Source organism: Haemorhous mexicanus, chromosome 15 (genome assembly GCF_027477595.1).
Source record: "Haemorhous mexicanus isolate bHaeMex1 chromosome 15, bHaeMex1.pri, whole genome shotgun sequence".
In the NCBI taxonomy this organism is placed as follows: Eukaryota; Metazoa; Chordata; class Aves; order Passeriformes; family Fringillidae; genus Haemorhous; species Haemorhous mexicanus.
The window spans coordinates 3702639-3727369 of NC_082355.1; the positions used below are offsets into that span (position 1 = coordinate 3702639).

Consider the following 24731-nt stretch of genomic DNA (forward strand, 5'->3'; position numbering starts at 1 on the left):
CCTACCAGCACAATTCCCTGGACAATCCATGTGCTTGTTTGCAGATAGAGGGTTCACCCCTCAGCCCATCCTTACAAGAACTCAGGGCACAGGCACCAACTCCCAGAACAACACCTGCAAACAGCCCAGGCTGCGGAGTGAGGTGTTTCAGCACAGGCAGAGGTGTCTGTGCCCCCTCCCCTGCAGGTATGAGCTGCTGCAGCCACAGTGCAATGTAGAGAGATTGTGGCCCCACGTCCTCCCAGCTCTGTGGCCCTGGCATGGGAGAGCAAAGCCTCGTGAATCACCAAAGCCCCTGGTATGATCCAGAGCCAACAGTGGGATCATGTTGGTCAGGACACAGGCAGGGCAGGTCCCCTGGAGAAGAAGATGTTGCTGACTCCCCAGCAAGAACAGCCAAAGCAGCAGCACATCCCAGAGAACACAGCCAGACATCCTTTCAGAAAAGTGAGTTCCCTGATTGTTTTCACAGGGAGTTTTATGTCTTGTTTCTTGCATCACCACAGCTTCAAGACAGCCATGCCCACTCCTTTTTCTCCCTGCACTGTTTACTGTTATGGCTTCTCAGTGCTCTGCAATCCAGTATCAGTCAGAATCTTGCTGCAATTCACTTTATTACACACCAGTTTCAATTGCACAGCTCACACAACCTCCCAAACTGCCTCCCCCACTGCCTAGGTACTCTGTCCTGCCAGGACCAAGCCATAAGCAGTGGTTCCCTCCTCATGGGCAGCTCATTTCTCAAATGCTGGTCACTGACTACAACCACACCTCAGACCACGACCAAGAAGACACAATTTTATCAGCCTGTTACAGCATCAAGCAGGGACAAGAAGTCTGATAGGAGTGGTGAGCCTCAGTGCTGCAGGAGAGCTCTTGGGGAAACAAAAAAAAAAAAAAAAAAAAAAAAGCCATAGCCTGAATTACATGTTAATCACAGAGTGTATTCACCCCATTTCCAGTGCTCCAGAACTGGCTGTACCGAGACATCACAACAGTCTCTCAGAAAACCCCGTTCCCCGCCAGGATCCACCCTGCTAGCCAGGGCTGCTGGTAGACACTTGCCCGTGGCCGCAGCTTCGCTCTTGTCCGATGTCACTGTCGGGATTTGAAAGCCGTGGCCGCCATGCCCCCAAGCAGGGCAGCGAAGGTGCAGCCCTGGGCTATGACACGCGCCCGCATCATCAGCTGGGAGCGCCGAGTGTTGCCTTTCTTGAAGCAGATGATTCCGTAGACCAGGACACTGACGGTGCACAGGCAGCCTGCGGGAAGGACGGGGGCTGTGAGGCGCGGCTTCCCCCGCACTCCCAAACCCGAGTCGCGCCTCCCCGGCGGACAGCCGGCCCGGGGCTGAGGGACCGGCCCTCACCAGCGGCCATCGCGCCGGCCTGCGCCCCTCACCCAGCCTCCGTACTGCCACCCCCCTCCCCACCCTCACCGAGGGGCACCAGGGGGTTCTCGCGGGTCTTGCGCAGGAACTTGTCCGCGAATCCCTCCTCAGGGAACGTGGGCAGCGGGCTGGGCTCCAGCTGGGGGGGCGGCCCGGCCGCCATGGCCAAGGTGACAGCAAGGCCCTTTCCGGCTGCCGTAGCCCCGCCTCCGAAGCACTGTATGCCGGGGGTTGCAGTCCGACGCGCTCACTTACCGCGCGGCTCTGCTGCCTCGGAACTACACTTCCCGTGGTGCCCCGCGGCGCTCGCGGCAGCTCCGTGGCCAGCCGCGAGTGTCCGCCATGCCGAAGGCCAAGGGGAAGAGCCGGCGGCACAAATACTCCTACAACCTCAACCGCAAGCGGCTCTACCGCAGCGCCCGCCGCCGCGCCGCGCCCCGCATCGCCTGGTGAGCGCCGCGGACACGGGGGGCCAGCGTGGGCTGGGGCAGGGCGGCCGGGAACCGCTGCACGTGTCGGTGGGGAGGGGGACGCGCACCGCCGCGGGGTGGGGGACACGGCCGTGATGTCGCTTGTCCCTGCGCAGCTCGCACATCCGCCATGCATGGGACCCGCACAAGTCGGTGGCGCAGAACCTGGCCGAGATGGGCCTGGCCGAGGATCCCAACAAGGCTGTCCCCATCCCGAAGAAGCTGCTGGTAAGGAAGGGTTTGGCCCGGACCACTCCTTTGTGGGGGGAGGTACCCTGGCAGCCCTGGGCGGGTGGCTTTGGATAAGTCTCTGGCAGTGGACACATTTCTTATCTTGATCTACACACTTATCTCACCAAGATCCTGGCGTGGGAACGAGCTACAGCGCTCCGGAGACATAATGGACTTTAGAACAAATATAAAAAACGTCAGTCCGGGGACTTGCCAGAGACAGGGGGGGTTGGGAACGCTGCAGCCAAGTTGTTCCTTATAGCGAAGAAGGGCTCTTTGTGTACAGCAGTGCCAGCCTGGCCCATCTGCGTAAGAGGGCAACGCTTTCAGGTGAAAGGTGGCCCCAAGAAGCTCAAGGAAAGTTGGAATGACCTTGTTTGCCATTTGTCTCCATTCACACAGCGTTTCTCAGCTGACTGCCTCGCCCACAAGCCAGTTTAATGGCACAAGTAAGGCTCTGCTTAAGCCAGCTGGGATTTCCTGCCCCTTGCAGCCATGTAGAAGCAGTTTGGAGTTTTGGGAACAATGTGTGAGGACACAGCACTCTTCCAATTGTGCTTTTCTTTATTTGTCTTTTCTCTGCTATAATTCAGGGGATGGAAGTGGAAAGTGATGGACAACAGCCAGGAAAGAAAATAGTGCGGAAGCCGTACGTGGTGAATGGTCAGTGCTGCATTTGGGGTTCTCCTGAGCCCCTGTGGGCTATTTTGTCTTGCTGTGCTGTGCCAGGGGTAGGGAAGGGTGTTGTTTCTTATCCAGCCTTGTGGAGGAGCATGTCTTTTCCACAGTGTTTGTCCCTGCAGCCTCAGGAGGGCTCTTGTCACTGTGAGAGGTGCTGGTGCGTGGCTCCAGGGTGACAAGAAGCCATGGAGGCAGTACCTGGTGTTTCAGTGGTGAGCTGGGCAGCTCTGAGCGGTCACTTTGCAGCCTGGGCTGAAAGGGTCTGCTGCTCCTGTGTGAGCTGGAGAAGAGCTGCAGTGCAGGCCTGGATGTTGTCTGGGCCATTCTCTTGCAGCAACATGCTGGGAAGCACCCTGCATGCACCAGCAGCCAGGCTGTGTGGCTGGAGTCAACCTTGGGGGAATGTTGGGGGCCTCTGAGGTGTTGTTGCTTCCTTCCCCTCCCTCATGCTACCTCTGCCCTGTGCCTAGAGATGGAATTGGAGGCCAGCCTCCCTGAGAAGAAGTCAAACACGCTCTCACGGGACCTCATTGACTATGTGAAATACATGATCCAGAACCACGGGGAGAACTACAAGGTACATTCCAAAGCAAGGGATTCACTCCTGGATCTTCCCAACAGCAACATGAGAGCTGCTAATCCTCTCTGTCCTGGATCCTGTTTTGCAGTCAGCTGATTCTTAAGGGAAAAAACCACTTTGAACTGTGGCCAGCTCCATCTGAGTCAGGCAGTGATCACAGTGGTGTGGGTGGGCTGTGTTGGTGTTTGCTCTTGGGGCTGTTCCTCTGACTTACCTTCTCCTTTGTCACAGGAAATGGCTCGGGATGAGAAGAACTACTACCAGGATACTCCCAAACAGATTAAGAGGAAGATCAATGTGTACAAGAATTTCTATCCCGAGGAGTACAAGAATTTCATTGCATCACTCAAGCCAGAAAAAATGGAAGTGCAGTGACTCCTCTTTTTCCTCAGGTTTACCTGCGAGTGCAGGCTTGACATGAATATTTTCCAAACTGAAACAGCCTCTGGTGATGGAGGAAGAGCCCTCACTAGGCAGAGAGGGTTTAACTATCCATGAAAGACTGTAGCCACTGGCGCTGACTGTGCTGTTCTGCTCACTTTCTGTGTGGCAGCCAGCATTTCTTTAGCTTTGTTAAAATAAAATACTCTTTCTAGCTGTTTGTGATTGTCTTGTTTGTGGGCTCTGGCTTGGTGCTGTCCTGCTTTGGAGAGCTCCTGGTGCCAGCCTTTGTGATGTTGGCCTTGGGCACGTGTCCCCTCTGGTGACAGGGTTGGGTGTGGGCAGCACTTGGACTTTTGCTGATTGTCCTGTAGGCAGAGTAAGTTGGAGCAGGGCCATGTGCTATGGCTTTTCCCTGTACCTGCAGCTTGGGAGAGCAGGCTGGGGTCCCTTTCGTGCTGAGGAACTGGAGGGCAGCAGAGAGGTCACCCTTTCGTTGATAGAGGGAGGAGCAGCTGTAGAAAAGCTGTCACAGTGAGACTGTCTGCCACATACTCCTGTTCCTGATGGGCTTGCCAGCTTCCAGGATTGGTTTTCCAGGACCTAGCCCCCTGTGGGCTGACCCAGCAACCTCCTGTCTGCAGGAGGACGGGACACGTGGGCAGGACACGACCCCGACCCCGCCACCGGGGCCGTGGGTGCGCTGCGGACCGGCAAGTCCCGCCTTCCCGGCCCGAACTACACCTTCCAGCGTGCCCCGCGCCAAAGCACCGCATCTCGCGAGACCGTGCCCCTATAAGAGCACCCCCGCAGGGGTAAGCAGCCGCCGGCTGAGGCGACTCGCCGCGGTTCCGCTATGGCCGCTCCGGGCCTGGCCCTGCTGTCCCTTGCCGAGCCCCGCTGAGCCCCCGCCATGAGCGCTGGCAAGTCCGACGCTCCCGGTAAGATTCCCCACCCGCTCCGCGCCGGTCTCGGTCTCGCTCGGCGGTGGGCGCTGAGCGCTGCGCTCTCTCCGCAGCGCTGGAGCCGGGCGGCGGGGCCCGCTCGGGCAGGATGTCGTTGCCCCTGGGCGTTCCACGCCGCGCCTTCAGCTACGATGATGCCCTGGAGGACACGGCGCCCATGACGCCGCCGCCCGCCGATCTGTGCGCCAGCGTGCTCTGGAAGCAGCCGGTCATCCCCGAGCGCAAGTACCAGGAGCTCTCGAAGGTACGGCCCCGGCTGGCCCCGGCATGTCCTTGGGTGCCCCGCAGCTCTGGCACCCGTCTCCTGGCATCCCCCCCGTCCTTATTCCCCTCCTGCCTGGCTGGCGCTGCCCCCCTGCCCGCACAGCAGGACCCTCGGCAGAGGCTGGGGGCAGAGCCCGGCGCTGCTGGCTGGCTTTGCTCTGGGCACATGGAGGTGTGGATGCGACAAACGTGTGCTGAGTGTCTCCTCCGTGTTTGTGGTTAAAAAACCCCCAGCGACCAGGTGTAATTAAGCTGGAGCTGGTTTAGGTCGGATGTAAATCCTTTACAGTATGGGTGGTGAGACACTGATACAGTCTGCACAGAGAAACTGTGGCTGCCCCATCCCTTGAAGTGTTCAAGGCCAGGTTGATGGGAGCTCTGAACAAGCTGCTGTACTGGAAAGTGTTCCCCTACTGTGGCAGGGAGTTGGGATGGTATTTAAGATCCCTTCCAACCCAGACCATTCTGGGTTTCTATGCTTTGAGTGTAGGACCAGCCCTTTTAAATTTAGAGGCTGTTTTCTAAGTTTGAAATTAAGCTAAATGTTGTTGGATGGAAGAACTTAGTTCTGTATTCCTTTGAACTTAACCTCTACTTTAAACCTCCTCGGTTTTTAAATCTCTTGTGAGAGACAAACAAAAGTTGTGGTTTGGTACAAAAAATAAACTCTCCAGTAGGGAACTCCTGTGTTGGGTGGAGGAAGTCAGTGTTTCACAGGATACTTTGTTTTCTAGTGTTTCTTTGCTGGGGTCTAGTGGTCGAACTATGACCACCAGACACACTGAGCAAGAAACATGTAAGGAATGAGGCAGGAAAACAAATTGTTCACTCCAGGCTCTGCTTTGTGACTGCCATTCTGTGAACAGCTGGTGCTTGAGCTTGGAGTGGAAGGTGCTCTTGGTGCTTTTGCCCAGTTGACCTTGAAATCCAGTTTGCATTTAGGAGAAGAACAGATGTTCTGGTTTCTTGCCTGTTGACCTTGTTGTACTTGGACTAAAAACTTGTTTGCTCTGAGTTTGGTAGGTGCTCAGATGTTGAATGCAAGTCACTTGTTCATTGCCATGAATTCTAAGGTTCTCACCATTCCTGGGCTGCAGTGTGCACAGCCTAGGGATTTCTCCCATGGGATGCAGGCTGGCTGCCAGAGCAGCATGGCTTTGTCTCACCTGTGTAGTTACAGTTAGGTGCTGGGATACTTCCCCATCTCAAACTGTCCCCTGCTGCTTCCCCACAGGATGAGGAAGGGGATGCCAACATGAAGCCTGTCATAACTCCTTCATCATCCACTGAAAGTGTGAACAAGGTGCCTGTGGTGAAGGCCAAGGCCACTCACATCATCATGAACTCCCTCATCACAAGTAAGAACTCAGCTCTCACACTCTCATATGTGGGTTGGGCACTGAGGGGGCTCCAGCTTGGTGATGCCAAAGGGTAATTTCTGGAGAACTCTTGGGTTCAGACTGGGTCTGTTCTGGTGCTGTGTGAGTTTGTTTTTTTCAGAGAATGTTTCTAGAAGGAAGCAAGGAACTGGGGAATAGGCCACATGTGGTGCTTCTGTGTTTCCAGGGGTGGGGTAGGAGTGCAGAGTTTGTTGTTTGCTGCAGTCCATGTTGCTGGAGTGCAGAGGCTGCTGCTGCTCTGTTTGATTATTAACTTGCTATTTCTGAATGACAGGCAGAGCTCTACCATTAACCCAAGCAGTGAGGGGAGCTGACACACTGTGCTAATGGAGCACTTGCTGGCATTGATGTTGTTAATAGCAGCAGCTGCCTTGCTAACTGCAACACTTCTAAACATAAATCATGATGCTTTAAAATAAAATTGGGTCAGTTATGTTTGCAGAGAAGATGTGCCCTTTTGCAATAAGAGGAATTATTTTTGTGTTAATCTGTCCATGCTGCCTCTTCTTTCAGCAGCTACAAAAACCAGGATTGTGATCTGTTTTAAAGAAGACAGTAGGCTTTTCCCTTAATCTTTTTGTGCTCTGATTCCTTTTGACTTTTCTCCTTGTTCCACCAGGGAATGAACATCTTATGCTGGGGTTTGGAGGAAGTGCTTATGTTTTTTAGAACTGAAGTTGATATCAGGGTATTAGATGCTGGCTCTGTGTCTGGCTGAAATAGCTTATTTCACCTGATCTAAAATCACTGTGAGTCTTTAAAACATGACCTGCAAGGGTCCCTTGAATGCAGAGGGCCACCTAAAGTGTCCAACTTATTGAGTTCTCCTGGATTTATGAAGTTGTGAGTAGAAGTGATGCAGTGTCAGGGGTGAGATGGGATTAATTACAGGTGTTGCATTTGTGGTATGTCTGGTGATTTGAGACAAATCACTGCTCATCTCACTTAGCCCTGTGTCTCAGCCTGGTTGTCACATCAGAATATCTCACCAGCTACATCTTTCTGCCTCAGCTTGTTACAGTGTGTGAAGGATGAAAAAAAGGGGTTTGCATTCAGTTGCTAGAACTCCTTGTGGTGGCATTTCTGTACCATTTGTGCTCTTGTGTGTTCCAGAGCAGACTCAGGAGAGCATCCAGCGCTTTGAGCAGCAGGCAGGGCTGAGGGAAGCTGGCTACACACCCCACAAAGGCCTCACCACTGAGGAGACCAAATACCACCGAGTGGCTGAGGCAGTCCATGTAAGCCTTGTTTTCTGTTGCATTTCTCTATGTAGGATGGGTCTGGTTTAACATTTACCTGGTCCCATAACTTTTGGATCGTGTTGCTAAAACTTCCCTTATGCTGTTTCTGCTGAAGGCTTTTAGCTCATTGTGTAGTAAAGTTTACCCACTTTTATTTTAAAGTTAGCATTAGCCTTTGTAGTTTTGAAACAGCTTTTTTTTTATTCCCAAATCTGTCACATTTTACTGTCATATCAGACTATGACAGTTGTCTTTCCAAGTGGGGACAACCCTACATAATTTCTAATTTCTTGCTTTACTTTTGAATGGTGCCCTGCAGTTGAATTCTTCAACTATGTGTCCAAAGAGAACTTGTAAACTGTACATTTCCATTGTGGAAGTTACCAGATGTGTCTTACTGAAAATAAAAGTCTTGAATGAGCATGTTACTGTGGGCTGCTGAGCTCTTAAAACAATTTTGCAGTTGGAGTTTAATAGTCAACTCTTGCAGTGTCCTCCCACGAGGCCAAAGTTTCAGTAACTGCGTCGATGAATTGCATTAGTGTGGCTTGAATAGCCACAGGAAACATTACAAGGTACCCTGTGTATTTTGTGTTTGAACTGTAACTGCCCTTCAAATGACTTCTTCAGTTTGTACTGTCCAGCTTGTAAATAACATGGTTTGCATACACCCAGTTCCTGTTTATTTTGTGCCTAGGTTCATCTCTGTTCCAGGGCAGTGTTTCCATCCTGATGTACACTAATTACTTCACAGGGTCTGGTATTCCTGTGTATCTTGTACCTTCTGGGAGAGCTGGTCTCACCCTTAAAGAACTGAAAGCTTTGTTGCTCTGATAAATGCTGGAGAAAAGTGGGTGTTGTGGCACTTAGACCAGTTACCAGGTAGCTGAAGTGAGCTCTGCTGCATCCACAACCTCCCTATGAGTGCTGGTGTTCCTTTCTGTAGCCGAAAGTGAACTTGAAAAATGCTAATATTTGATGTGAAGAGAAACTTAAGGGTGTGTACACAGGTATTGTAATATTGGATACAACTTTAGGTGTGGTGACACTTTTTCTTTATCACTTGGGTTTGGTGATAAAATGGGTGTTGTTCCTTATGTCCAGTATTTAAGCTGTGTTGCTTCTGTTTCGCTTGCCTTTCCTGACAGAACCTAAAAATGCAGAATGGAGAGACAACAAAAGATGACAAACAGAATTCTTCTGCTCAGTCCACTCCAAGCAGCACCCCCCACTCCTCTCCCAGGCATAGAAACAGGTACTCTGCCTCCTTTGGTTTCCTACAAGCTGCTGGGGTGGGAGCTGTTACAAATAACCTTCCTAGCCTGTGAGGGACTGCACAGGGTGCAATTTAGAGCCTGGTGAGGATTTGTGTTGGGTAGATCCAAGTGTTGGAAGCCTGTGGAACTTGAGCATGCATAGCTTTTCCTGGGTGGTAACAAACCTATTAAGATTTCTTAAATTGCCCCTTTTAGCTACATGAAAAGTTCCTGGCATAGTGGGGTCACTTGAAGTATTTATTCTCATGTTTTAAACATCTCAATTATTTTTTTTCCTTAGGGGTTGGTTTAGTCAGGGATCCTCTACTTCTATCACTGGCTCAGACTTTGCTATGGAAGGTGGTGGGGACAGATTGTCATCTGAAAGATGGAGCTTTTTTGGACCCAGAGCTGTCCAGAAATCAGCCAGTGATGCAGGTATGTTCTTGAAAATCTGCCTTGCCAAGGGGGGAACTGTCACACAACAGACTTGCTGGCTCCTTCTGGAGTTTTATCCTGCTTGCCTTGTTACTCTCCAGGACCACCTTGGGAATGTGTGTTAGTCATATAATTTCTGTGCCTAAATATAGAGCAGTTGGGTAAAACCTGTGCCAAGGATCTGGAGGTAGAAATAACTTGCAGTGAGCTTCAGTGGGAGGGGCAGGGTGTGAAGGTGACAGCTTTTTACTCTTTCTCTGATATGTGATGCAACCAAGCCTGGAACTGCCCACCCCTGATGTGGATTAGGCTTCACATGATATAAAGCTGCTGGAATTTGCATAGGCTGTGTGTGGTGCTGAGTGTCAGTGACACTGCTCATTCTTGGCAGCAGTAGGAAGAGGATTTGACTGGTTTTCCTGGTTTTTACTGTGATTTTTTTTCATCAGGAGGATTTACCATTCAGTCCTATAAGGGTGCCCAGAAGCCATCCCCAATGGAGCTGATGCGTGCTCAGGCTACAAGGATGACAGAGGATCCAGTCACCTTCAAGCCACCCAAAATGGACATTCCAGGCACAGATGGGAGGAAACAATCTCCACGTTCCCACAATATCAAACCTCGGGATCTGAATGTGCTCACTCCCACTGGGTTCTAGAGGAAAGCTTCCAGTGTCTTTAGCAGGCTACAGGGTGTTTTAGGCTGTGCTTCCCTGTCCTGTGTGCTGCAGTAAAGTAGGAAAGTCTCCTTTTCCAGCTCTTCATCTCAGAAAAAGAAACCGTCGTGATTGTCCTGCTAAAGCCAGTCTTGGAAAAGCTCCTGCACTGTCCTAAAGCAGTGAAACCATCCTGTCTGCTGCACTGCACTGGCTTGGGCTGCCAGGCTGCTCTGGATGTGCTTCCCAGTACACCACACCAGAGGGAAATCCTGAGCCATGTTTTTTTTTGGACAGGATTCCATGTGGTGTGTGAGCACCTGGCTTATATGCCTGGAATCTGATTGTCTTGTCCTGCTCAGTGCTGAAGGACCCACAGGAGGACTGGTTCTGTCAAGGGATCAAGCAGAAAATGATGTGAACAAGCAAGGACTGAAAACTGGACCATTAACTGCCGGATGGAAGATGGGGTATGTGGTAGGTCAGTATAAATGTGACACTCCCTCACTATCCAGTGTGACCATGTTTTTTGTTCTTGGAATGTTTTTTAAAGGGAAAAGGGACTAGTGACCATTCTAAGATGCTCTCATTGGAAAGGCAGGGAGCAGAATCTATTGGAGCTTTGAAGTAATGAGGAAGAATTCCTTTTCTTCCAACTCTTCATGTTCCTCTAAGAAGGTGGAAGTAATCAAAGCTGGTGTGGCTTGAACCAACTAATCCTCATCTCTGTTCTGCAAAACAGCACTGTCCTGTGTTCTAGACAGCAGATTTGCACATGTTCTGGCACTCTGGATGCTGCTTGATTTGTTTTTGTTGGTTTGGGTTTTTTTTCCCTAGAATTGTGTAGAATGTATTAGACACTGGGAACACTTCTCAGACAGGGTATTTTGTTTTATCAGCATTAAGTGTGTTCTGCAGGGCTGGGGGAGGACTGAGGGCAGACCAAGGCTGAACATTCCTCCTTGCTAAGGTACAGCTGGATGTGATCCTTGACGAAGTCTGAACCAGTTCCTGGGAACAACTAACACCAGCTTTCAAGAAAAGTGGAAGGAATTCCTGCCTACCATCTAATCCCTTAAGCATGATAGGCAGCATTGCTCTGGAATCCTCACCTGTGCTGTGGCAAATGGGTCTCCTCAGGTCTGCACTAGATCTCACAATGGTGTTGCAGAGTCCCTCAGCCAGCAGCAGCCTGGCTTCCGTCTGGAAGGGGAAGCTTCTCTGTTGCCAGGACATTGTACAGAGGTTACTTAAGAGGTGGTAGCTGTTGAGCTCCAGGGTTTCTAACTTAAACCAAACACTCTCCCTGGAGGGTGAGACAGGGTTGGCTTCCTTGGCTGGCTGCTGGCCCCTCTGAAGCAGCACATTTTGTAGCACTGCTTTCTCTCAAGCTTCAGCAGCACTGCCAGTGATGTGTTGTGTGAAAGTCCCTCACCAAACCAGCAGTTCTGTCACCACTCATTTGCACCTTGGCAATCAGGCTCTCATTTGACATTAATTTATTTGTTGACTGTATTCATGTCTTCTAATGTGTATGTTTGTTTTGTTTGTTACAGGACAATAAAATCCTTGTGGAATGGAGGTCCACAGTGTGTGTTGGTGCTGGCACAGTATCTGGGAGAAATTTGGGGCTGTCCAGTGAGCATGGGGTCAAGGCTCTGGTGGATAAGGCTCTGGCAGCACCTCACTAGGGTGAAATATTTGCCCACAAACTCCCCTTTAACAGGGAGATTAGGTTTACAGCCAGGCTCAGTTCTGTGTTAGGGCTGGTGCAGATGAAACTAAACATGACATCTTTGTTTTCTTGAGCAATCCAGATTCATGTTCCTGAGATTTTGTCTCTTGTTGCTTGTGTGCTGTTTCCACCTGTACTGTGGAGGTGGGGACAAAGTAGGAACTAGGCTGGTGTTTCCCTAGAGATGTCCAGTTCCCCTCTGGAAAGTCGTGGTTTGGTGCTGTTGTAGTGTTTTTAGCTGCCCTTTTAAAGTGCTGCTGATGGAGGATGATTCACCTGGGCTGGGGAAGCCTGAGCTCTGAATGCTGGTGCTCCCTGTGCTCCTGGAGTGTGAGCTGAGCTCAAAGTCATGGAACAGATTCAGGTACTGAGGTACAGGCTGCTGCTGTGATTCTGATTACACAGGTGAATCTCACAGATTGGGAAGGCTGGGGTTTAAAGCATGGCCTTGTGGTGTGATCTGACAGAGCTCTGGACTTTGGGCAGTGCTGGCACCAAGATTAAGATTCTTAGCAAACATGAAAAGAATTTATTTTTTTAAATGTACAAAGTGCTTTGTAAAATTGCATGAGGTAAACTTGAACGGAAATTCTGAAATAATGTAAACCAAACATCTTTCAAAAGAACTGTATAAACCAACCCCACGATGCTGAGATTGCAGTCTGAGATGGGGGGGTTTATATTGAGAACACAAAGTTTTGTCCCCCTTGCTGCAGTGGTTGTCTCCATCAGGCAGCAGTGACAGTGAAGAACAACTCTTGCAGCTTGAACAATTTCTCCTGGATTTGTGGGGGCAAATACTTCCTCTGGGCAGTGCTGGCATCAAGACAAAAGTGTCTTGGCAAACATGAAAAAAACTCATTTTTTAAAGTGTATAAAGTGCTTTGCAAAACTGCACAACAAGGCAAACTTGAATGGAAATTTGGAGACAATGTAAACCAAAAGTCTTTCAAAAGAACTGTATAAACCAACCCCATGATGCTGACAGTGCAGTATGAGATGGGGGGGGTTTATATTGAGAACACAAAGTTTTGTCCCCCTTGCTGCAGTGGTTGTCTCCATCAGGCAGCTGTGACAATGAAGAACAACTCCTGCAGCATGAACAATTTCTCCTGGATTTGTGGGGGAAAAGGCTCCCCCAGGGTCTTCTGCATTCTGGTGATGAAGTCGTTCATCTTCAGCTGAATGTCCAGCTGGCTGATGTCATCACTGTCCTGGAGCCTGGGCTTGGCTTTCTGAGCAATCAGTTTCATCCGGTCACTGACGGAGGTCCGCAGGTGCTCTGCAAGAGGAAATGCTGGTGGGGAGAGGCAACACCCAAAGGGCTGCCTGAGCTGCTGGGGTGGACCCCAGTGTGCCACAGGCAGTGCTGGAAACAGGACTGATCCTCTTGTTATCCTTGATGGTTCTGCACAAGACTTTGGGTAGAAGGAACTGGCCCTTCCTGGAGCTCATTTGGCATGCAGAGAGAGCCCAGGAATGGGGAAGGGGCAAGGCTTGTATAATCCTTGTCTTCTGTGTGAATGGCAACATGGGCAGCTGCAAAGGAATCTCCAAAGAGCCCAACAATAGTGATTATTATCTAGGACTTCAGGGAGAGTGAGACTTTGCATATATGATGGTGGATTCCTCTGCATTCATTCATGACAGCCTTAACCCTGGGCTAAAACACCTGAAGCTGGAAGAGACTTCTGGCAAAATACAGAGTTTTATATGTTTTGTGACTCTGCCACTCTCCTGGGGTCAGAATTGCTGCTGTTTCCATGGCTGCTGTGGGTGGTGCTCTCTGCACAGTTTACTAAGTGCTGAAAGTGTCTTGGCCTGCCCAAAGGGGAGCTTCAGAGATGGTCAGGGGTCTAGAGGGGAAGCCACATGAGGAGTGGCTTAGGTCACTTGCTGTGTTCAGCCTCGAGGAGACAGATCAGACCTCACTGGGGTCTACAGCTTCCTCAGGAGAGAGGGGCAGCTCCATCTCTGCTCTGTAGGACAGTGACAGGACCTAAGGGAATGACTGGAGATGTGCCAAGGGAGAGTTTGGTTGGCTATTAGGAAAAACATCTTCCCCCACAGGGTGGTTGGACATTGAACAGGCTCTCCAGGGAACACTCATGGCTCCAGAGCTCCAGGAGCGTGTGGACAACTCTCTCAGGCACAGGGTGGGATTATGGAGTGTCTATGCAGGGCCAGAAGTAAAGTTCAGTGATTCTTGTGTCTCTCTTCCAACCTGGGATATTCTATGATCCCTTTGCCTTCTGCTTTTCTTCCTAAACCACCCTATTCTTCTACCCACTGTGCAGCAACTTAGACGACAGTGGGTACAAAGCACCCTCCTGTGCACCATCCAGTGCTGGGAAGTGCTTCCTTCCTTTAGGAAGAAGACTATTTTGCAGGGGCTAAACTTGGCAAAGCAAGGTGGGTGCTCTGATTAATGCAACATCACTTCTTTGACTGCTGGGAATAGTTCCTATCATGGATGGAGGCCCATTGTCTTTCTAAGATTCACTGGCCATGAGTCCAGTAGTGATGAGAGGCAGAAGAGGAATTTGACTGTTCTACTGCAGCCTCTTGATGAGACTGTTAATGCCAGAACAAGCACTGCTTACCCAGTTTTACACTATGGTAACTCAGCAGCAGCAAACTCAAGTACTGCAGCATCTCATCCCACCTTTGCCATGTTGCTGTTTCATCCTAGGACAGAAGACAGTATTTGGTTGTTAAAGTTTTCTCAGAGGAAAACAAGTCAAAGGAGAGGTTGGACTGGATACCTGGAATTGTGGCAGCACAGAGGAGTGGCTCAGGAAATACAGAACCTTGTCCAGAGACATGGCTGAGGTTGTGGGCATGTCACAACTATGCTGGAATAGCAGCTCCAGCAGTCTGCAGCGCAGGAGCTGGTTCTCCATGGTGTTTAATAAAGCTTCCCTGAAACACAAAAGGAATTTACTTTGTTGAGACAGCACAGCTTGACCAGAGACAACTGTTCCAGCATGCTCCTGCTGTCCTGCTGACCTAGTGCAGATGTGAGGTGACTGCAGGGGCCACCCAGCCATGCCCTGGAAGGAAGACCACCAGATGTGGTGAGAGACCTTTGTTATAAAGCTTGGCCATGGCCATGTTTTCATCCTCAGGTGTGACCTGCAGCAGCTGGAAGTTAGTACAGTTGCTAAAGCAAACTGAGCTGCTTCACTTCACCCTGCCCAGCAGTCTGTGTGGCAGTGGCTCATTCCTGCTGACGTGCAGGGAGCCCAGCCAAGCAAGGGTGATGTGGGGTCAGGGGTAGAAGGATCTATTATCTGTCCTGGGCAAAGTGACAGCTTGGTTAAAGTCAGTTTGCCTTGGTTTATACCTGGTGTGTGCACAGAGTTCTGCTGAAAGGATGTGATGGGCTGCTTGCTGGGCATTGAAAGATGGGTTTGAAAGATGCTTGGGGGCCTAGTGGTCTCTTGCTTACAGCAGAGCCAGACACGCCCTTGTGCTTCGGCTTCAGATCTGCATTTCTTAAAGAAGCAAACAAAGGATGTCAAGGCAAAGCTGCAGGAACTGCATCATATTTTTGACTACCTGGTTGCCCATGGGAATCAGTGATGTCTTTGCCAGTGCTTGGCTGTGCTGCACAGTACTGCTTTTTGGACTCTCTTTACAGTTTTAAGGTTACAACTTTAACAAGTGGGAGAATTGACTGTTCTCAGCAACACACCACCTGGGTGTGTTTCCATCAACACATCATCTGCTCAGCTGGTGATGTTGCATCTCCATGGGAGACACAGCCATGCTCTTGCTGGCTGGCCCATCTTTCTATATCCTGTAGAAATTTATGCATTCAGACTTGGATGTAAATTGGGAATAAGACAATTGATCACACAGGCAAATGCTGCCTTGCACATGCTTGTCTCACCTTTGGCTCCTCAGGGGGATATTCAGTATGAACGGGAAAATGTCGTCTGCAATCTTACGGGAGCTGCAGGTGGGAGATCTGTCCACTTCCACTGCCATGGCCAACATCCGCTGGAGCAGGAGCATCATCCTGGGTGAGAGGGGACAGTCAGCACAGGGGGGACTCTGCCCCTCAGCTTGCCAAGCAATGCCTTGGGGATGGCCCCTGCTTCAGCCTTGTGCTGTGAGGGCTATGGGAATACAGTGGGCCAGGTTTGGTGTCTCCTGAATCTGATGCTTTTGCAAGCAAAGCTCATCCCCAGATTAACCCTCGGGAGGTCTTGGTGGCTCTCCTGAGTGTTGGAGCAGCATGGGGCTGCCTGAGCTGTGGGCCACAAGCTCCAGCCTTACACTACATGCAAGAGGATGACACTGAGCCAGTTTCCTACCAGGTGAGAGTCTTTTGCTCACCAAGTCTTTAACCCAAAGAAGAACCAGCAAAGCTGGCCACAGGTACAGACAGCCTGGCTTCCCTGAACTGACAGTGAAAGAGTGACTCTGGCTTCTGCCTGACTTGGGTCCATGATAATGCCAGCAGGGAGTTTGGAATTCTGGAGCTTACTTTTGGACAAAGAAAGCTGTCTGGGCCTCTTCTTTCTGAGCTGTCTTGGTGCTGGCCAGCCTTGGTGAAGATGAGCTGTGTTCAGCCCTGGCTTCTTGTAGCTGTTTCCGGGGCTGGGAGAACCCAACTCCTGTAACTGCTGCCACCAACCAATTGACCACTTCCCTGGAACAGAAACAAGAATTTTATTGGGGATGTGCCTTATTTTGCTGTGTTCTGACTTCCAGATCCACTTAGAGCTGGAGGAAAGGCCCTGACAATGAACACTATGTTCCACCCACTTGGATGGGTTAGGGAGTAGCTCTGTTGAATAGCTCAATAAAGGAGCTCTCTTGATTTATACACTTGCCTGCAGGACGGCCTCCTTCTCAGTCCTGTCCTGAGCAATGCAAATCTGACCTCATCCCTGGGAAAAGCCCGCTCTGTTGTGACTGGAAAGGCCATACATCGTCTGTGGTGGTTTGTTTTTGTAAATCTTTTCCTAGTCTCTATAGCTGGCCCTATGCTTCCCTTCGTCTCCCAAGTCTGCTTCTGGGAAAAGTCTGAAAGTTTGACTGGAGTCCTGACAAGTGTTCCCTAAGCCCCTGCCTCTCAGCTTCTGGTTAGAGAACAAGGAGGAGGTGGTCCTTACTTGACATTGTTGAAGCACAAGTCACATGAAAGCACTTTCTTGGCAATTGACTTCTGCAGCTGGTAGGACTTCAGATTGTGCTGGAAGTCATCCTCCAGGGTCTGTACCACGTACTGCAGGAAGAGGAGCCAGCCAGGGGGCTTCTCCTGGAGGCAGAGGGAGAGCACATGAGTCTCATGGGGCCACAGGCTTAGGAACACCAGGGAAGCTGGCTGTCTTGGGAGTGTACTGGTGTACATACTGAGGAGTAGCTGTATGAGGAGCTGCCTGGCTCAGGCAAGATCCTGAGAGGCATTGCTGGGCATTGCACTAGTGCTGTGACCCAGAGTTTATCTGTGCCTTCTTTAGTGGGATGACCTGCCTAAAACTGTGCAGAGGGTTAAGGGAGCACTGTGGATAAATGTGGGATTCCCAGCCAGCACTCACTGTTGGACTGGCTAGCTCTGCAGCAGAGCACAGCCACAGGAAGCACTTAGGAACACTCACCCTCAGGCAGCGTGTGCTGGATGATCCCTGCCCCATGACACACAAGGTGCCAAGTACCTGCTGCTCCATGATGAATTTCACCAATGTCCAGTCCCATCCCACTGTGGTGATGTTGGCTGGATGGAGCCTGCAAGGACAGCCATGTCCATTTGTGCTGAACTGCCTGACCATCTGCTTGAAAGCACATCAGCCTCTTAGCTCTTCCCCAGCCACTCCCAGCCCCACTTGCTCAGGTGCCTTCCCTGCCTTCTCCTCTCCATCTTTGCCCTCACCCCTTCTCCTCCCCATAACACATTAATTCTTTGGAAGTACCTGACAGGGGTTATACTCCAAGGAGATGCCCAGGACTCCTACATCTGTGGCCTCATAAAACATTGTACCTCTCTTTAGGAAGCCTGAGGAAACTGAGGGAGCTGCTCCAGCCACTACTGGCACTGCTGCAGCCCAGGGAAGGCACTTCTGCCATGTCACAGCAGTGAAAAATGAGACCTGTACTTCAGGGCAAGACAAACACACTCTTCTGTCCTCAGGGGCTCCCTTGTGTCACAAGTTGTCCCTGACCCACCCTCAGAGAGCCCAGGGTGTGCCTGTGTTGGCAGGAGGATTATCCTGGGTTATAGGGAAAATTGTTCCCTGTTCTGTGAGTGAGCTCCACAGAGAATAACCCTTAAGCTGGGCAGACCCCTGGGAGCACCTAGCCAGCCCTAGGACAAGGGGAACACATACATTTGGATCTTCATCAGCAGTGTGTAGATGTCATTGAGGATCTCCCCTTCGTAGGTGTCCAACAGCATCTGTTTGATCAGGTGGCAGATGATTTCTTTGGGGGGGCGGTGCTGGCAGGAGACAAACTCGTTCAGGAAATACAAGGTACCCTCCAGGCTGTTCTCCTCCATGGTGGTGTGCACCATGCTCAGCTTCCCCCTGGGGATGAGCCCAGGTTTTTGCTGTGTACAAGGCAAGACAATGGGTGAAAGCTTCCTGGACACAGAGGAACCCAGCTGTGATGTGGGGCCCACTGTGAAGGGAACTGCAATAACCAGAGCCCCCAACTGCCTGGCAAAGGGGAGCAGGGGCTGCTCCAAACCCTGTTTACCTTCTGTGTTTCCCTGTTGGGTGCTATGCCTTGGAGGAAGAGGTGCTGGATTCCATTCCTGCTGAAGTTGTGCAGTTTATCCAGCAAGGCCTTGCTGTCAGCATCAGTCATGGCTGGGGTGGCTTGCAGGATTGGTTGGTGTGCTGGGAAGTCACTTGCTTCTGGCAAAGACCTTTGGGCCTTTCCTGGTGTTATAAGAAGGGTTGGGGCAGGGCTCAGCCTTGGGGGAAGGTTCCTTTCTGGGCAGGGCCGAGGAGGATCCTCCTCTGGGTCATCAGCTCTCATGCTGCTGTTGCTGTCCAGGCTGGGGGGAGATGGGGACTGGCAGTCTGAGTCTGACTGTGAGTCCAAGCTGCTGTTAAAGGCAGTAGTGCTGTAATCCTGCTCCAGGCTCCAGCTGTGGCGCCTAGAGTCAGGAGAAAGGCATCTGCAGTTCTCCATGGTTTCTGCTGTGACCATGCTGGAACTGAGCTTCTCAGAAGCATTGTGTAATGCTGGTGCAGGGCTCGGCTCCGGCACTGCCTGTGTTTCTTTTTCTACAGTGGGGCAGAGTTGGGGATGGGACATGTGTGCAGCTGGGGCAGCATTTCTGGAGTTCTGAGCAGCACCAAGGGTGGACTGGAGAAGGCTGCACATGTCCTCAGTCAGGTCAATGACGGCGAGGCTGCTTGACGGCGTCGGGTATGTGTTTGCATCCTCACAGGTCAGGTCAATGATCTCCTGTGGGGACAGAGCAGCAGTGTCAATGTCCTGTCCTGTAAGAAGCCTCTGCTATGGTGGCACTGTAGTCCCATTCCAAGCGGGAAAAAGGCCACCAGCCTACAAAAGGGGCAAAGACCCTTCTGCCTGTCCAAGGGGTCCTGTGGCCCTGAGCTCTGCGATCAGCCTCCTCTGGCAGCACAGCTGAGCCTGAGCCCAACCCAGACTCTTCCCCACTCCTCTGAGGGCTCATGTCCTTGTGCCTTGGCTCAGAGCAGACCTGGCTGCCTGCTCAGCTCCTTCCCACGACAGGGAAATGCCAGTCCTGCTGGCATGTCCAGGGAGGGCAATGGAAGCACAGGGAGCTCTCCTGTACCCAGGCACTGGCAGGAACAGCGCCGGACCCAAACCCTGCCACCTTTTCTGTGTCACATCACCTGCTCTGGAGGACAGGAGTGGTAGGAAACAAAGCTGCCTTTTCATCTGCACCAACTGGAGTTACAGCAGCCCTGACACTTTGGAGACTCCCATCAGAGCCTTGCTGGGCAATGCAGGGTCCGAGGGGCAGCAGGAGCAGGCAGGTGAGGCAGCTGTGCCTGCGCCAGCAGCAGATTACACACTGCACTTCCCAAGCTTTTGGCAGGCCCAGGAGGAGTCAGAGCCTGACTGCTCTTGGGAAAAAAAATCTCCCTCAGCACCTCAAAGCAGGGAACACGTTTAGCAGAGAATTTAAATCCACTTTCCTCTCCCGATTCAAATCTGCTGCCTTCCCCAAGGAGAGGGCAAAGCCCAGCGGGCTCTGGGACGCAGAGGAGCTGCAGAGGGAGGGAGGTGCAGGGCTCCAATCGCCTCAGGACCCGGGACAGCGGTGCGGGGCCGGACCGTTTCCCCGTCCGGGCGTGAGCCTCGTGCCCGGAACCGCCGCCACACGGCCTCACCGGCCCCGCACCCGCCGGCGGAGCGGGACAGGGCCGAGGAACGGCACGGGGAGCAGGGGCGGCAACCGCTCCACCGCATCCCGCGGCCGGGTCCCGCCGGGGGCTGAGCCCTGCAGGGCCGGATCCTTCTCGGGTTGCAGCGAGGGCACCGAGACACATTATGGCAGGCACCGGGCTCTTTCTGAGGGTATATGGCCAAGGAGGCTGGGATCTCTGCAGGGAGCGGGCTTGTGGAACGGGGCTCTGCTGGTGGGAGGTACCCGCGGCGACCCGAGCCCGGCTGGGAACAGGGTGGGAGCTCCCCGAGGACGCGGCTGGAACGGGACGGGACCGAGGAACGCACGCCCACCTCCTCCACTGCCCCCGAGGCTGCTTGTCCGTGCGCGCCTCCCGTCCCTGCCCGCCATGGCAGCGCCGCCATCTTGTGTGCGGCAGCGGCGCCGTGCCTGGCGGGAGCCGCGGGACTCACGGCGGGGCCGGGCAGCGAGTGGCGGGAGCAGCAGGGCTGGGGCGGCGGCGAGGGGGCGCCCTCCGAGTCCGAATCGCTGACGAGGACCACGTTGTTGTCCATCTCGGCGACGGGCGCCGGCTCCGCTCCGCCGGTGGGGCCGCGCCGGGCGCGGGGGGGCGGCGGAAGTGGCGTCAGGCGCGGTGCCGGGGCGGGGCGCGCGCGGGGGTGGCGGTGCCGGTGGCGGCGGCCCCGCCATGGCGGTGTCGCCCTACGTGCAGGCCATGCAGGAGCTGTTCCGCGCCAACACGCGGAGCCGCGAGTTCCCGGCGCACGGCGCCAAGGTGCATTCGGTGGCCTGGAGCTGCTGCGGCCGCCGCCTCGCCTCCGGCTCCTTCGACAAGACCGCCAGCGTCTTCCTGCTCGAGAAGGACCGGCTGGTGAGAGAGATCCGCCGGCATCGGGCGGGCGCGGGCGGTGCGGATCGGGACCGGGAACCCTTGGGCATCCCGGCCGCGGCTGCTTGGGCTGGGGTCCGGAAGCGGGAGAATGTCCCGGTGGTCGGTGCCGGGCCTGGGGGTGGGTACTCGGTGAGCACCGGAACAGGAGCATCGCCAAGGGCAGCGCAGGCCGGATCTGCGAGCTGGGAATGGAGCTGGTGGTGCCTGGCGGGGTTCTCCATCCTGCCTGGCCGTGGGCGGGAGCTGTGACCATGGTGGAACTGGGATGGCGGGGCGCCCCGGTGGAGGCTCCTGATCTATCCCAGCGGGGATGCAGCGTGCTGGGATGTGGGCTGGAGTGGGAGCAGAGCTGGGCACAGCCTCACGTTGTCTGTCCTCTCCCTCTAGGTGAAGGAGAACAACTACCGGGGCCACGGAGACAGCGTGGATCAGCTCTGCTGGCACCCCAGCAACCCTGACCTGTTTGTCACAGCGTCAGGGGACAAAACCATCCGCATCTGGGACGTCCGCACCACCAAGTGCATCGCCACTGTCAACACCAAAGGTGAGTCCTGCCTTCCCTAGGCACCTTCCCAGGTGTGTCCCGGCAGGAGCTCAGCTATGTGGGACCCATCTGCAGTGGCACAGAGCTTTGCACCTTTCCTGTGGTTATTTCTGGTTGGGACATCTTTGCTAACTGCATTATATTTGTGTTGCACTCATCATGTGAGAGCTGATTTACTGTGGGATCAGGACTGGTAGGACTACTGAAATATGCTGCTGGCTGTTAAAATGTCATTTGTACTTGTCTCTGGAGTCAGTGGGCTGTGGGGCTGGAGGCTGGGGAAAAGCATGTTTACAGAGCGCTGTGGTGGGAATAAAAGTTTGTGTGGACTCAGAAAAACAATTTGAATTTGTGTGATGCTTAAGCCAAATACCATCTATGATCTTGGAAATGTCCAGTTTTGAGTTGTTTGGGCTGGGAATGGCACTGTAAAGTTGTGTAACAGCAACTTGCCATGTTCTTACCTACATTCAAAGGTATTTATTTTTGGCTTCTGCTTTTTCTGCATCTCAGAGATGTCTGAATTCAGAGGAACTTTGGCATGACCTTGTTTGGTGATTGTTGTGGTCCCATCTTGGCTGAAATGGGGTGTGGCGTATTATCTTCAAGCTGTACTTCTCTCAAGTTTGGTTTTGCTGGATAGCTGCTGTGCAGGGTTTGTGTGTTAGACTGAAGAACTGGCAGTCTTTCCCATTTGGGAATGGTTTGGAGTGGAAGTGGGACCTGCTGCCTTTCTGTCCTTCCAGGTGAGAACATCAACATCTGCTGGAGCCCTGATGGACAGACCATTGCCGTGGGGAACAAGGATGATGTGGTCACCTTCATTGATGCCAAGACACATCGCTCCAAAGCTGAGGAACAGTTCAAGTTTGAGGTGAACAAGATCTCGTGGAACAACGATAACAACATGTTCTTCCTCACCAATGGGAATGGCTGCATCAACATCCTCAGGCAGGTGCCCCTGGCTGCTGGTGGGCTGGGCTGGCTGCAGTCATTTGCAAGTGCCTTTGCTGCTTTTGGGAAACCTGAGCCCTACATCCCAGCAATGCCCTCTGGTGGGAATGAGCTTGCCTGGAGCTCAAGTTGCCACAGCTGTGGGTTGGGCTCAGCTCCCCAAGTGGTCCCTGATGCTTTTCCTCCTTCACTAGACACTCAGTGAGTCCTGCCTCGGCAGGGTTTGCTTCCAGTCCTGGTGTGCCTCATGCCTGCGCTGCTCTAGGGAATCCCTGTGCTTGTCTCACTGCTCCCTGCCCTCTTCCTTCACCTCCACAGCTACCCAGAGCTGAAACCCATCCAGTCCATCAACGCCCATCCTTCCAACTGCATCTGCATCAAGTTTGATCCCATGGGGAAGTACTTTGCCACAGGCAGTGCTGATGCATTGGTCAGCCTCTGGGATGTGGATGAGCTGGTGTGTGTGAGGTGCTTCTCCAGGTAGGTAGAGCTGTCCCAAAATTGTTTTCCCCCTCTCTGGGGACAGTGGTGGCAGTGCCTCACTGTCTGCTCCCCTGGGTTGCTGCAGGCTCGACTGGCCCGTGCGGACGTTGAGCTTTAGCCATGATGGGAAGATGCTGGCCTCAGCATCAGAAGATCACTTCATTGACATTGCCGAGGTGGAGACAGGTAATGGTGTTGTTTTGGGGAACAGTAAGGAGGGAATTGGATGGAGAAGTGCTGGTGGAGCTGGGAGGACACAGGGAGAATCCGTCTGCTAAGGAAGAGCTTTCCTGTGGAGAGCAGAACGCCATGAGGGGGAGCCTCTGCCTCAGAAGTCTGTGGCAGACATGCCTGTCATGTCTGTACCTTGTCACTGGGTGACTAAACGGCGCTGGAGCAGCGTTTGTGCTGCCTCTCCCCTTTGCTGAGGGAAGCAGCAGGTGCTTGGCTCGGGGAGGTGAGCAGCAGAGGGGGCTGGAGGCTCTCCAGGCTGACGTGGCTCCTTTTCCATGCAGGAGAGAAACTCTGGGAGGTGCAGTGTGAATCCCCCACCTTCACAGTGGCCTGGCACCCGAAGAGGCCGCTGCTGGCTTTCGCCTGTGACGACAAAGATGGCAAATATGACAGCAGCAGGGAGGCTGGCACTGTCAAGCTTTTCGGGCTCCCCAACGACTCCTGATGAAGCTGCTGCACCCAGCAAGGCAACACCTGCCTGCCCTCGATGGTGGGAGCTTAGCATAGGTGGGGCAAGGAGCTGGCTCATCTCCTTGTCAGCCTGGCAGGGCTGTGACCTCGGGCTCAGCTCGGTGTGTCCTGTTCTTGGGAGCTTTATAAACAGGCAGCTGTGTGCTGGGGAGAATGGGGGGACTCTGGCAGGGCCCCCCTCTGCTGCCTCGTTTCTGGGGCGTGGGGGGCTTGTTCCAAAGGCAAGTGGCCAAAGAAAATCAGTCACTGAAGGTGGCTGCTGTGGAGCCTCCCATGGGAGGTGCTCTGCTTTGATCAGGCTCCCCAGCAGTGATGAGATACGTGACTGTCCCCTTGTCCCCAAAAGCCGGGTGGCAAGGGCAGCTCTGGAAGCACAACCTGCCTTTCCCCCTCCCAGACATCCCATGTCCCTTCCCTGTGCTGGGGCAATGAGGGGAGGGTGGGGGGGTTTGAACTGGTAGATGTTTTCCCAGCTGGGGCTTTTTTAAAATATTTGTGGTGTCTTTTTCTAATTTTGATAAATCCTCTTCCTTAACGAAGGTGCCTGTGGCTATTTGTAGGGGGAAAAGGGGGGTGCTGAGCTGCTCTCCCTTCCTCTGCCTCCTTCCCTTGGCCATAGCAAGGCCCTGGCAAGGGGTTTGCCGGGGATTGTCACTTTTGTCCCCTCTGCCTGTCCCCGCTCTCTGTGTCCCCTGTCCTGCGCTGTCACCACACCAGGGGGCGCTGCGTCCCCGCGGTGGGGACAGGTGACAGCGGGGACACTGCTCACATCGGGACATGGAGGAGGCTGCAGGTTCCATGCCACGGCCGCCAGCCCCGGGCAGAGCCCTTCCCCTGCCCTGTCCCCATTGCCCAGGGAGGGCTGTGGGGATTTCTCCCTGTCTGCACTGCCGTGCCAGGTCACAGGGCACAGCCTGCCTGCGGTGGAGACCTTGCCTGCAAGATCTCTGCCGTTCTCTACCCTCATATTTCCTTCTCACAGAAGCTTTTCTGGGTGACTGCTCTGCTGATGCCTCCTGGGTAACAGCTGAGCTCTTTGCTAGTAAATGATGGCACATCAGTCAGAGCTGAGGCTGGCACCAGGCTAAAGCCTCCCAAGCTGTG

At 53.1% G+C, this 24731-nt stretch overlaps 5 protein-coding genes across 6 annotated transcripts; 3 read left to right on the top strand and 2 right to left on the bottom strand.

Moving 5' to 3' along the window:
* Positions 1-923: 923 nt before the first annotated feature.
* HIGD2A (HIG1 hypoxia inducible domain family member 2A) lies at positions 924-1605 on the bottom strand. The gene is made up of 2 exons (XM_059860352.1): positions 1439-1605; positions 924-1262 (listed from the first exon to the last, which is right to left on the bottom strand). Exons 1-2 carry the CDS (start codon positions 1551-1553, stop codon positions 1096-1098), a joined length of 282 nt encoding a protein of 93 aa, XP_059716335.1. The 5' UTR covers positions 1554-1605; the 3' UTR covers positions 924-1095.
* Positions 1606-1674: 69 nt separating this feature from the next.
* Positions 1675-3947, top strand: NOP16 (NOP16 nucleolar protein). The gene is made up of 5 exons (XM_059860351.1): positions 1675-1839; positions 1977-2088; positions 2685-2754; positions 3243-3349; positions 3584-3947. The coding sequence occupies exons 1-5, from the start codon at positions 1733-1735 to the stop codon at positions 3725-3727; spliced, it is 540 nt and encodes a 179-aa protein (XP_059716334.1). The 5' UTR covers positions 1675-1732; the 3' UTR covers positions 3728-3947.
* A 568-nt stretch (positions 3948-4515) lies between these two features.
* On the top strand, positions 4516-11533 carry KIAA1191 (KIAA1191 ortholog). Its single transcript, XM_059860350.1, has 7 exons — positions 4516-4674; positions 4752-4942; positions 6197-6320; positions 7476-7600; positions 8752-8858; positions 9161-9297; positions 9747-11533. Exons 1-7 carry the CDS (start codon positions 4647-4649, stop codon positions 9953-9955), a joined length of 921 nt encoding a protein of 306 aa, XP_059716333.1. The 5' UTR covers positions 4516-4646; the 3' UTR covers positions 9956-11533.
* Positions 11534-12193: 660 nt separating this feature from the next.
* On the bottom strand, positions 12194-20658 carry SIMC1 (SUMO interacting motifs containing 1). Of its 2 annotated transcripts, none has more exons than XM_059860349.1 (10): positions 20382-20658; positions 18396-19115; positions 18026-18246; positions 17357-17426; positions 16814-16959; positions 16183-16347; positions 15583-15711; positions 14453-14609; positions 14291-14375; positions 12194-12969 (listed from the first exon to the last, which is right to left on the bottom strand). In XM_059860349.1, the coding sequence occupies exons 1-10, from the start codon at positions 20601-20603 to the stop codon at positions 12749-12751; spliced, it is 2136 nt and encodes a 711-aa protein (XP_059716332.1). In that variant the 5' UTR covers positions 20604-20658; the 3' UTR covers positions 12194-12748. The 2 variants fall into 2 exon arrangements, with proteins under 2 accessions (XP_059716332.1, XP_059716330.1); XM_059860347.1 differs by having other exon boundaries at positions 17300-17426.
* A 36-nt stretch (positions 20659-20694) lies between these two features.
* Positions 20695-24162, top strand: THOC3 (THO complex subunit 3). The gene is made up of 6 exons (XM_059860187.1): positions 20695-20920; positions 21329-21485; positions 22232-22436; positions 22758-22919; positions 23008-23108; positions 23438-24162. Exons 1-6 carry the CDS (start codon positions 20738-20740, stop codon positions 23599-23601), a joined length of 972 nt encoding a protein of 323 aa, XP_059716170.1. The 5' UTR covers positions 20695-20737; the 3' UTR covers positions 23602-24162.
* The last annotated feature ends 569 nt before the right edge of the window (positions 24163-24731 follow it).